The sequence below is a fragment of the Aureobasidium melanogenum genome, assembly GCF_000721775.1.
Source record: "Aureobasidium melanogenum CBS 110374 unplaced genomic scaffold scaffold_10, whole genome shotgun sequence".
NCBI classification, from domain to species: Eukaryota; Fungi; Ascomycota; class Dothideomycetes; order Dothideales; family Saccotheciaceae; genus Aureobasidium; species Aureobasidium melanogenum.
Genome location: NW_024470062.1, coordinates 220,445 through 232,261, shown reverse-complemented (window position 1 = coordinate 232,261; position 11,817 = coordinate 220,445). Strand labels below are relative to the sequence as shown.

At 52.9% G+C, this 11,817-nt stretch overlaps 4 protein-coding genes across 4 annotated transcripts; 3 read left to right on the top strand and 1 right to left on the bottom strand.

Annotated features, from left to right (window-relative positions):
• Positions 1-815: 815 nt before the first annotated feature.
• Positions 816-2,706, top strand: M437DRAFT_48884 (uncharacterized protein; the record flags this gene model as incomplete). The annotated part of the gene is made up of 2 exons (XM_041021740.1): positions 816-956; positions 1,015-2,706. Coding segments are annotated over 2 exons (1,833 nt in total), but the record flags the coding sequence as incomplete, so codon positions are not given.
• Positions 2,707-4,822: 2,116 nt separating this feature from the next.
• Positions 4,823-6,409, bottom strand: M437DRAFT_84437 (uncharacterized protein; the record flags this gene model as incomplete). Its single annotated transcript, XM_041028102.1, has 1 exon — positions 4,823-6,409. The coding sequence occupies one exon, from the start codon at positions 6,407-6,409 to the stop codon at positions 4,823-4,825; it is 1,587 nt and encodes a 528-aa protein (XP_040879760.1).
• Positions 6,410-7,247: 838 nt separating this feature from the next.
• Positions 7,248-7,553, top strand: M437DRAFT_65990 (uncharacterized protein; the record flags this gene model as incomplete). Its single annotated transcript, XM_041024669.1, has 1 exon — positions 7,248-7,553. The coding sequence occupies one exon, from the start codon at positions 7,248-7,250 to the stop codon at positions 7,551-7,553; it is 306 nt and encodes a 101-aa protein (XP_040879759.1).
• Positions 7,554-9,255: 1,702 nt separating this feature from the next.
• M437DRAFT_65989 (SFT2-domain-containing protein) lies at positions 9,256-10,758 on the top strand (the record flags this gene model as incomplete). The annotated part of the gene is made up of 5 exons (XM_041024668.1): positions 9,256-9,487; positions 9,703-9,823; positions 10,247-10,311; positions 10,368-10,453; positions 10,606-10,758. The coding sequence occupies 5 exons, from the start codon at positions 9,256-9,258 to the stop codon at positions 10,756-10,758; spliced, it is 657 nt and encodes a 218-aa protein (XP_040879758.1).
• Positions 10,759-11,817: the final 1,059 nt, after the last annotated feature.

Sequence of the window (11,817 nt, the reverse complement as noted above, 5' to 3'; positions counted from 1 at the left end):
GACGGAAGAGAACGAGTTCGTAAACCAAATGCGGCAGAAAATGTCAAAAACAGCTGTCAGGGCTGAGGGCCAAGGACGTCGGTGGTAAAGCAGAGAGATGAGGACGGAGTTAGCGGTTGGAGCGGTTCCGGTACGGTGCGGTGCGGCTCTAGGAGCTCGCTCCAGACCCCTCTCGTGGTGGATTCTTCACGGATAGGCAAACAGCCGAGGCAGGTGGGCCGCGCGAGTTGACGCTGTTCACACTGCTTATTTCCCTTTCTTGTTGCGACAGCGAATCATGTGGCAGAGAGGGGAGAGCGAGATCAAAAATTGAGTCTTCTTGGTTAGACTATCGGAAGTCGGATAGTTTGCCGGAAGATTGAAACGGCTTTTTTAGACGACGCTGCTGCATTATTTGCAATTGTTTGATGACCTGGATTGCAGTTTCGATACACACTGTTGATTTTGAACACAAGCATCATAGACACCTGGCAGTACAGAGCAGGATCGAGCTGAATCGAGGTAGGAATGTCAAAGCAATTTCCCCTCTTGGAACAGCAACAGGACCAATAGATGACAGGGTGACTTGTTCGAGGCTTGAGACCCTGTCGATTACCTTAATTGAGTAGAACACAGCCTACTTGCGATAGCGCCTCCCCGCAACAGCTGAGAAGTGGATCCATTACTCGCATCACAAACAGCGAACCCATCGAACAAAACAGGTGGGCGGCACCCCAAGTGCGGCATGAGGCGCACTGAGAAATCGATAACCCCTTCGAGAGAGAAAGTCTCATCGCCCTCTTGGATCCGTACAGGCTGCTGGTTGCTGTCCTAGGATGCAAGCCCCAGCAGCAAGACCAGCCAAGGCCAAAGCCAAAGGCAGCGCCCCTGCCCACCCTCAGGCTGGCGCCGCACCGGCTGAAGATGGCTCGTCGCGAGTGGCTCACACGCTGACCGCATGCTCACGCTGCCGACAGGTACGCTCTGAACCGCTCCATCGAGTACCTGCGACCAACTTGAACTAACAGCCCGCAGCGCAAGACACGATGCGACCCTGGCCTGCCACGCTGCGGGCCCTGCGAGCGAACAAACTCGGTGTGCGAGTACTGGGACCCGGCAAAGGGCAAGAACGTCAACCGCGACTATGTCATCTACCTGCAGCAACGTGTGCGACAACTCGAGCTCGAGCTGGACAAGGTCGAAAACGATGAGGGACACGACGACCCCGAAGTCATGGTCCGCAGCGGCGCCAGCGTCAAGCTGCAAGAGCACGATGAGACAAAGTACCTGGGCCCTGCGAGCGGCACTCAGATCACCCGCCTGGTCATGCAACTCGCCAAACACTTTACCGACTCCAAGTCCATCAAGGAGATTGTCAATGAGACCAAGGCTCGCCAGGTCAAGGCTCTCTATGCCGAAGAGGCCACCAAACCCACCTCCAAGATCTACCCTCTGACCAGTGATGTTGCCGCCGAAGACTTGCCCAACCGCAGCCTGACCGACCTCCTGATCCAATTGTACAACCTCAAAGTTCAGCCCATGTATCCCGCTCTCCACGAGCCTTCGTTCGCCAAAGACGTAGATGTTGTCTACAACGGGAGTCCGGATCCCTATCAGAACTACATAGTTCGAATGGTCATTGCCATCAGTCTGCAAAAGATGGACACTCAGTACGCCGGTCTTGCTGACAGCTATTATCTGGCCGCCCTACAGTACCTCACCCCAGTCATTCGCCCCATGAATCTGAGGACTCTGCAAGCCTTCGCTCTGATTGCTGAGTACTCATTGCTTACTCCCACCCGCACCGCCATCTATTATGTCATGGGTCTTGCTGTCCGTCTTGCGCAATCTCTGGGCATTAATGAAGAGCGCACCATCACTCGCACTGCCTCTGGAGGAACCGCCAACTATCTCGAGGTTGACATGCGTCGCCGCCTCTTTTGGTGCACCTTTGTTATGGAACTTGGTCTGTCGCATGCCCTCGGTCGTCCATCCATACTTGCAACACATCAAGACCACATTGATGTCGAATTTTTCGAGGCTGTTAGCGACGAATACATTACACCCGATGGTATCCTTCCCGGCGCTCCGAGGCCAAATCTCAAAAAGTGGATCGCAATCCACTTCTTCAAAATGCGTATGTTGCAACTGGAGATTCGAAGAAAGCTGTACCAGAAGAAGCGACCTACTCCGAAAGACGACAAGGATATTTGGTTCTTGCAAATGAATGCCAAACTTGAATCCTGGCGAGACGCCAGTCCCACCAAGGACGAAGGAAGCGGTCTAAACAAAGTCTGGTTTGTTGGCAGATACCACACCATGATTGTCTTCCTGTACAGGCCGTCTCCGCAAGTGCCCAAGCCATCTGTCTCGGCTGCCTTGAAGGTCTTTGAAGCTTGCCGCTATAATATATACCTCCAGCGAGAGCAGATAACAATGGGTAATGTTGATCTGACGTGGATTTTCACCCAAGCAATCTTCATGGCCATCAACGCCATGCTGTGGTCGCTATCATTCGCCGAGGTGCGCAAGCAGAATCCCAGACAGGACGTCCAGAAACATCTTCAGGTTGCCATGGAAGCCATCAGACTTGGCTCAGAACGTTGGCCAGGTGTCTTGTCAGCCATCGAGCTTTACCATGATCTTATCTCTGCCATCTTGAAGGCATATGACAAAGATGGCGATATTCCTCTCCAAGAAGCTACACCTTCTGACAGCGCTTCCCCCGGTGGGATGCCCTACTCACCGAACAATAATCATTCACAAGGTGCAAGCCCTGGAACAATCTCAACCGTTTCCATAGCCACGCCTCCAGAGAGAATTCCTTCGTTTGGGACATACCAAAGCACGAGTGTCGAACATCCTCCACCAATGCCTTATCAAACATCCGACCATCCCGCCGTGACTCCTCCAGTGTATCAAAATACTCAGGCGACACAGTCCATCCCCCGGATCAGTGAGCCGGACATTTCGCCGGCCGCATATCAAACGGCACAGGCCGACAACTCAACGTCATATTTCCAACCTCTTCCCGCCAACTTTCCAGAACTGCCGCAAACTCATTGGGGCAGCCAGTACTCATCTTCCGCTCAGAGAGGAGGTTCTGACCAGTACAGCCCATACGGTCTCTCTCCTTCTGGCGGTGGCCTTGCACCACCGTCCACTTACCCAGCTTCGTCACCACTTTATGGACCAGGAGATCCAGCTCAGCAGTCGGCGGAGAACATGATGGCTAATCCGAGCTTCTGGGGACAGGACATGTCACAGTTTGGGACTGGTCTGGATCAAGCCCAACAGACTGAGCTTATGCACTCTCTGGAGACGTCTGGTATTGGAGACATCCAGCATATGATCAGTAGCACCATGCGCGCGTTTGGCCAGAGACCACAGAACGGTTGAAAGAGTTGCTTACGTTATGACCATCACACGACTCCGTACTTCACCGACACAGTAGCTCCTTCGAGCAAGATCTCGAGTCCCGAGCTTTGAGTTTGAGTTCGAAGATAGCAAAACTCATCTTTGCCGCTGGCCGATCTACAAAGCCGAGACAGCCCAATCGATGGATTCTGACCTATCACATCACCTGTCGCCGACCGGGCGTTTGGCTTACCGCTCGCCTCTAGCGTCGCTCCGAGTCATTGATGGTGTGTGTGTTTGAAATACATCACAGAAGTATCCTTGCCAAGGGGTACGATTTGTTCATAGCCACTTAGTTGGGCAACGGCACCAGAGAACTCAAGATGTCTCTGTCAATAGCAGACGAAACAGCAATAGGATGAAAGCAGCATCATCAACAGAAAGCATCAGCAGCAATGTAAGAGACAGAAGGGTGAATTATAGCATGACACAATCACGATAGTTACATATATCACGAGATGAGAATGAAGAGCAAGATGTTTACGTATGCACATCTACTTTGATGCACTGAATAAACGATTCACTTTAATTCCTTCATGACATGGGAGGAAAGGCTTTGTATTCGTGGATATTGAGAGCTGTTCAACTAAGAAATATCTGCCTGCAAATCTTCTAGTCGTGGCAACAGCTCGCAATTAGCAAAGAAAGCCGAGAGTCGTGTAGGAAGACAGCGAGCAAAAGACAATAGGAAGTTACTCAAGAGTGTGATCAACGGAACAAGGGGGCCGGATGAAGAGCAAGACATTCCAAAGCTCGTGTAGGACAGACGTGGCAAGGGGATATGAGAGAGAGAGAGAGAGAGAGAGAGAGAGAGAGAGAGAGAGAGAGAGAGAGCTTGAGATAACATTGACCACATTAAAAAACAAGATCTCGAAAAAAGCGGAGTGGTAAATAGAAATGAAAGCAACAAATAAACAGCACTCGCATAATAACGTCCGAGAAATCAAAATCGCAAGGAAAATATGTGTATCGCAAGTACAAGCCTCCCAGAGTGGTGGACCCAAAGATGGAAATAACCTCGCATGTAATAATCAGTTGCCATATATCGTTCTCGTTCGTCGATCATTCAGTCTTGTTCTGCTCGATCATTGTGTTTGATGCAGACCAGTACTGATACTGATGATGCTGCCATGTAAATCCGGAACGCCTAATGAGTAGCCCTGGATATCGCAGTGGTGTATGCTCTCTGTTGTGCATGCCGTCGTGTAAAGCAAAGGAAGCCAGGTGTTCATAACCGAACGGACAGTGCACTGAGGATTGAGCAAAAAGCAGGAAAACAATAGTGTTAGGGTATGGGGTATGCCGAAAAGAAATAAAAGCAAACGGTCGAGATGCTGTGAAGCATTTAGGGGTCGCTCGTTGCAACCCCTATCTAATTCGAAGGCAACGTGTGCATAGTACCAGTCTCGTGGGCTAGTTTGGTGATTTAGAGGTCGTTGATGGTGAACTCATCCTCTTCCTTGAAGACAGGTTCGTCGTTCGAAGGCCAATATCCTTGAACGGGACTGATACCACCGCTTCCACTCTGGAAACCAGGGCTGAGGCTTTGACCGTAATTGGACTGACCTTCTTGACTGTGAAGAGGCTCGCCAGCAAGATTGGTATGACCAGGGACTCGAAGTCCAGAACCATGGCCTCTGCTGTAGTCCTGAAGGTTGCCGGTGGCAATGAGCTTCTGCATGAGCTCACGGACTTCAGTCTCCATGCGTCTTCCATCTTCGGTCACGGGAGCAGTCCAATCGTCACCTCGAGCACGGGCTCTTGCCTTGAGCTCGGCGTTCTCGTCGAGAACGTGTTTCAAGTACCATAACAGGTCTCTGGTCCAAGCAACACTTCCGTTGAGAATGTCGCCTTTGTTTGGACCTTTGTCTTTGTCGTCCATAGGCAAGCCAGTTCCCACATTTGCGGTAGTGGCTCTTCTACCATTGCCTCCAGCCAACAAAGATGTGGCTTGAGAAGGCGACATGCCTGTGGCTACGATGGAAGGTGAGAGAGGAGCATTTGTTTGGAGGTGCTTTCGGACTCTTTCGTCCTCCAGTCTGTGCATAGGAACGAGGCTAGCGAGATCCTGAATGCGTTCGTTGATGTTGTCTCGTCTTCTGCGTTCAACGAGGTTGTGCGACTCTCTTCTACGCTTTCGCTTGGCTTCTTGGGTCTGGAAAGCAGGAGGGTTCTCCATCTTCGCGGGCAACGACGATGCAATCTTGCCATTGGCACCTGCGTTCGAAGACTTCAGGACCTCAGAGATTTGAGGGTGCTGCTGGTGCTGCATCATGGGATTTGACGGCGAGCCAAATGGTGAGACGTCTTGCCATGAATGAGGGTTTGACACGTTCTCCCAGTTGTTGACACTCGAGCTTTGCCTGTGTCCCATTATGGCACGAGGTTGCTGCCCCATGCTTGTCGAAGGATACTCTGGCTCACCCAGATGCAGATTGGAGATGCCAGGAGTGTTTGGTGTGGCAGGTGAGCGTGAGTCAGAGATCTTACGTTCCATCTGATGGACTTGTGGGGCATTGAGGCCGTTCATGTAACCACTTGTGGTTGGTACACTGTACTGAGGGCGGAACTGGCCATAGTTGAAGTCGTTGACAAAAGGCGACTGGATAGGGGCACCCTCGGGTGTGGATGAGTAGAAGTTGTTGTTGCCGTTCAAGTGCTGCTGGCCCATAGACATGGGCATACTGCCATGGGTAAGGAAGTGTTGGTTCATATTGCCATTGTTGTATTGGCCTTGGTGCATGTTGGCGTGGTGACCATCGTCCATGTTGATGCCATCAAGCAGCTCATCATCGGCAAGGCCTGAGTTGCCCATATTGAAGCTCGATGACATGTTTTGTGGGGCAAAGCCTGAGTTGAAGTTGGAGTTGCCCATGACATGGTCGCCACCATTCATGCCGTTCTGCATGTGGCTTGAGTTCATGTTGAAAGCCGGTGGCTGCTGATACTGATGTGGCTGGAAGGAAAAGTCGGTGGGCTCGGATTTGATGTAGGGTGAACCAGCGCCGGCCATTTCGGGCTTGACCGCCAACTGATCGAACTCAAATGGTTCGTCGAAGGTGAACTCGAGCGGCGAGTCGTGCTGTGGATTGTGGTTGTCTTGATGTGTTTCGAAGGGTGGGAAGGTGGTCAATGATGTGGGAGCTGTTCAAGCAAGAACGTTAGTCGCATTTTCCTTTTCCTATTTGGGAACCAACGCTTGTGATCGTCACAGGCCTGGTTCAACTAGGTGGGTGGGTCCGAGGCAGCAACGAGCATGTGATTGGGCAGCGAGTATGCTTTACTTACAGACTATAGGCATCACTTTGAATCTGTGGTGACTACGCGAGTAATTTGCAGCTGTGAGTGATGCTGCAGTCGAATCAAGTTTCGAAGGGCAATATCTGCAGGCACAGGAAACGGTTTGCTTCAAGGGCCAAGAGATGTGTCGCGAGGAACGGTTTGGTTGGTCGAGTCGCTCCAGTCAGATCTTGTCTCAGCAGTTGTGAAATGGTTAGCCGTGTCGCACAACAGCTGTGATGATGTCGCAGAAGGTGACGTCGCAGCTTTGAGTCCTGGGATGTTCGGTCGAGGAGTCTGCAGGTCTGTGGTGCAACAAAGTTAGCATCAGAGGAAGGATGTGTGAAGAAGCAGGTGCAGTCTTGGTTTATATGAGCCAGGCGCCAGAGGCAGCAGGCGCATGAATGCATGACGGATGCTAGACAGCGGCTCGACCCGGATCACCACCCGACGGTCTGTCTGCTGTCATGAAGAAGAGCGGCTGCATGCAGGGCGACACAGCCTGGCTGTCATGCCTGACCAAGAGAAAGAGAAAGGGAAGGTAAAGAGAGGGAAGCGCTCACCTAGCAGATATGACTCAGCCTGCGACCAGAGCAGACAACAATGAGAAGAGGGCGGATGCAATAGCGCAAAGGCGTCTGTTGCCCTTGAGGCGGGCGCGACAGAAGGATGGCGGGGCAGAGCAGCGGTGGCAGCAATGCGCCGTGCGACTGAAATATGGCAGACGTGGAGTAGAACACTCGCACGAGCAGGGAAGCGGCGGACGGCGGGGTGCTTTGACGCCGGGGGAAGGTGCCAAGACAGTTGACCGAGTCAGCTGGCGAGGAATGTGTCAGAGCGAAGCCCCTCGAGATGTCGTCTCGAGGAAGGAGGGGTGAGTGCTTCAAGTCGTCGCTCAGTATGAGTCGGCGACGATAGAAGGCAGGAGGTGGTGGAGTGGGGGAAAGGGCGAAGGTAAGTCGAGTCAATTAGTACGACCCCGTCTTTTGCTGTCGCTGCTTTCTCCAGACTTGGCCGTTTCAAGGCGGTCAAGGGTCAAATGTAGTTCGGGCCGTATTGCGGGCAGGGCTTGGGCCAGGGCGATCAGCGCGGAGAATAATCAAAATCAATCTTGATGATTTATTTTGATCGAGGCAAGTAGGATACGAGAGTCTGTACTGATAGGCGTGCAGGATGCGCTACCAGAGGACTTTGTAAATAGTAGAGGCTATCGTCTAAGCGAGCACAAGCAGCAAGTTCTTGAGCGACAGGATGATGGAGCTGACCAAAGGGGACTGATCGTGTTGCGCCGTCGAGGAAGAGGCGGATTCCGTATACATATATACCCAGATGCGTCCAAACGCCTCTCACCCTGAGGCTCTGGCCTGTAAAGGAGGGCGACCGTGACGACTGCACTCGAGATACCGTCTCACGCTAGGGCACGACAGAGTGACTCGTGTGCAGGACATGATCCACATTGCCGGAGCGCCCTGCCTTGTATTTTTGTGAATGCCCTTCGTAGACTAAATGGTCTATGTATGTACAAACGGCGTCTGAGCGCGTCAAAACCTGCTGCTGAGCCACAGATAGCAGCGGCCAGCCATAGTTGGGGACGGGCCCTGCCTGGCACACACTACTACTACCTACCTACACACCACAACCACACACACCCGCTCCTGTGCTCTCTCGCACGCAGGCAGCTTCGTATCTGCCAGGTCGTTGCGGCTTGCCCCCCAAGCTCAAACGGCGATAGCAACATCAGCAGCAACCAGAGCGGCGATCCAGCGATCCTCGCCCCCCGAGACAGACTTGTCAAGCATGCAATCTAACATACCTTCGCTTCTACGCTGACAAGGTCTCGGGTCGGATAAAGAGACATGACGCCCTTGACACCGGAAAGGCGAGGCCGGCGACGCCTCTCATCACAGTCAATAGTGATGGCGCGAACGCAAGTGGTGCGCAGAGCCGGGAGAGGTTGCGGAGAGCAGCGAGCATGGACTTTAGACAGGATGCCAAGCATCAGGCCGCTAGCTCGGGCCGGCGCTGGATTGGCTTGAGCGTGCGTGCATGATTGGAACGACAAAGCTCGGTGTGGAGCAGTCGTCTCTCTGAATGCCACAGCTTGCGCGCGACCAAATCACAAGGAGCAGCAGCTTGTCCGGCGCTGCCTATTTCGACACAGAGAGTCACTTGGGCCTTGTTGTGCCGATCATCTGCTGCACTCTGCACGCAATCCCGCTCTTGCAGTCCAGCAGCAGCAGCAGCAGTAGAACGACCGAGCTCCAACTCGTCCGTCTTCGTCACCCTCGTCGTCAGGACTGCAGCCTTCGACCACCCTCTGCAACCTGCACCGCCCGCTTCCAATCGGTAGTTGCGGAGCACTGTTGCTGCTACGGTTACGCTTCCCAAGGACGCCCACGCGCTCTCCCGCTCCCTGCCGCACGCCCCTGCAGCGGTTAGGCTACGCTACACCTCGTCGTAGCCTGTCCAAGTGTCCTGTTTTGTCCCAGTCTGTCCTGACCCGACCTGTTCTGTCCTCTTCTCTGCTACACCCACTCCCCGCTCGCCGCTTCTGGTCGTAACGCTCCTGCCCCCCTCGCCATGGCTTCCTCATCCTTTCGTGACTCGATGAACTCGCTGGGTTGGAGCCGCAGAGAGCCCGCCGCTATGCCAACGACATCCAACTCCTCGACCCCGTTCCTTGGCAAACTACAATCGCTCAATCCATTTGGCCAAGGAGGCTATGTCAGACTGCCTTTGTACGAGAACGAGGCACCAGGTGCTCCTCTGCCTGCCCGCACCCGTCGCGAAGAAGAAGAAGGGTGGTTTGCGCGTACGTGCCTACATTTCTTCTGATATCATCACTTTCCTTCCACCACGGTCCATGTCGTATAATCTGGTGCACGAGGCTCTGGATAGCTCCGAGCCAATCTACGCCCACACGCGCTAGGAGTCTCTGTCTGATATCGCAAATGACCATGCCAGACTTCCTACGTTTTATGAGCTATCCTGCCTTGGATCTTTCGCACCGCTGACTTGACATTCCAGTTAGCCGTTGGGACCGCTTGCTCGTGTTTGGTGCACTCAACCTCGCCGCAATCGCCCTTTTTGTCGTATGTTTCACTCTGATGCCAGTCTTGACCCTGCGGCCCAGAAAGTTTGCAATCCTGTAAGTCCGCTCTATCTATCGAGATGGTGTGCGCCCAATATGTCGCAACATTGTCACCTCTCCTCTGTTTTGTTCCTTGTCCCCTGTCTCTGTCAAATATCAGCAAACCGCACTATCGCCTTTTGATATGGCGTTTCGATGCAGCCACGCGCGGTGGGGTCGCCGAATGGTCGCCACCCCGCCCAGCTTCGAGGCCTGGTCATGCGGCTGCTCCCATGCCTCCCTAGCTCCCGCTCCAGGGCACGAACAAGATTGCTAGCGTCTTTCTTAATCTTCTCACCAGCCATACATTCCAACTGTGCGGCCACCTTTATCTCGACTCCGCACTGTCACTCGATTTAGCTGCTTTTCCTGATCGCTCCAATTACCTCGCCTGCTCACTCGTGTTTACGGCCGCTACGGATAAGGCTAACGAATCACCAGATGGTCGATGGCTTCAGCTCTCTTCCTCAGCTCCTGGGCTGTTATGATGGGCCCATACACATACCGTAAGTCTTGTTGCCTGATCGCGCCGACTCGTAGATCCTTTTTAACGGCCGTACAGTCAAGCACCTGCTTTCGACCGAGCGTTTGCCCTTCACTGGTACCTATTTCGGTTCCATCGCGATGACCTTGTACTTTGCTGTCGGCGTAAGTGAAGCTTATCTCCGTTGTTTACTCTATCGTAAACCTCAGTCATGCAGCCAGACTGAATACTTGTATACCCCGTCTGCTATCTCATTCGTCACATTCCTCTGTGACTCGGCATTACGAAGCAATGTACACCTGCTGACCACTCGTAGCTCCAAAATACTCTTCTGACCTTGATATCCTCTATCATTCAACTCGTATGTCTGGTGTGGTATTTGGTAAGCTATTTCCCGATGGGCTCCACCGGTCTGCGCTTCGCCGCCAGGTTTGGAGGCAGCCGCATTACGGCTTGGATGAACGAGTAGTCAGCGCATTTGTAGAATTCAATGCGATTCATGAGATGATCAGCGTCCGGTCAGCCTCTTACCAATCGTTTCTACGTTTCTTACTGTACATTCTCATGCACCGACACTGTGGCGTCACGGCTGCTGAGTGTTCTAGCGTAGTTTATGATCGTACCCGTCTATATTTGTGCTGCTCCTGAACCAGCCATGTCGACGAAGGAACGTCCAAAAGTTGATTTGAGCATGGTGCCGAGACAATCCGCTTCCCTGTTTGAGAGAGCACTGGGCAACGGTTGGCGCACGTACTAACCATTCGACGCATCCACAATCCCTGTTATGGAAGCGCCTGGATATCTCGTTAGGAGTATGGCGCTGGTCGAGCTGATGACTTGCCAAAGATGTGTGGTGCGCAACGACCAACCTGACGCAAAGTGATGACGATAGTCGAAAGCGTTTGATGATCAACGTCCAGGCCGCAGGTCACAATCTAGCCAGTCGCATCGATGATTAGAGGCGGTCAATGAGGCACGGCCGCGCATGATATTTTGAGGGTCGGGCGGTTACAACTCCGAAAGGATGTTGGCTGCAAGATTGAGTTTGCGCCATGTTCACGATCTCGTCCACAATTCTCCGTATCCTTGCAACACCCTGTAAGGGTTGCTTCAGGAGCGGACAAAGATTCCGCAGGCCACTTCAAAGCTATCGAACCTTGTAGACTATGACTGCATCTTGATAATTGCATTCCAAATTGCCTCGGCTGGAAGAGTTCATTGCAAAGAAGTCGTGTATGCCATCGGTACGACATATTGAGCTGCGATCAACTTCGCGATAGTGGTCTGCGCGGGAGGTCAGAAGGACAGCGGGCTCTAAAACGGCCGGACCAAGATTTGCCAACAGTCAAATTCGACCTCACCTGGGTCATACTAATCCTACATGAACTGCGGCGCGAGGTTCTCGCGAGTATAGCACTTTGCTCAATAACTGCAGAGACCCGTCGACTATGTATTCTGTGGGACGAGAGCAGCCATGTTCTCGGCAGTTAATATCGGGCTCCTTTGATCGACTGGACCCCACATCATG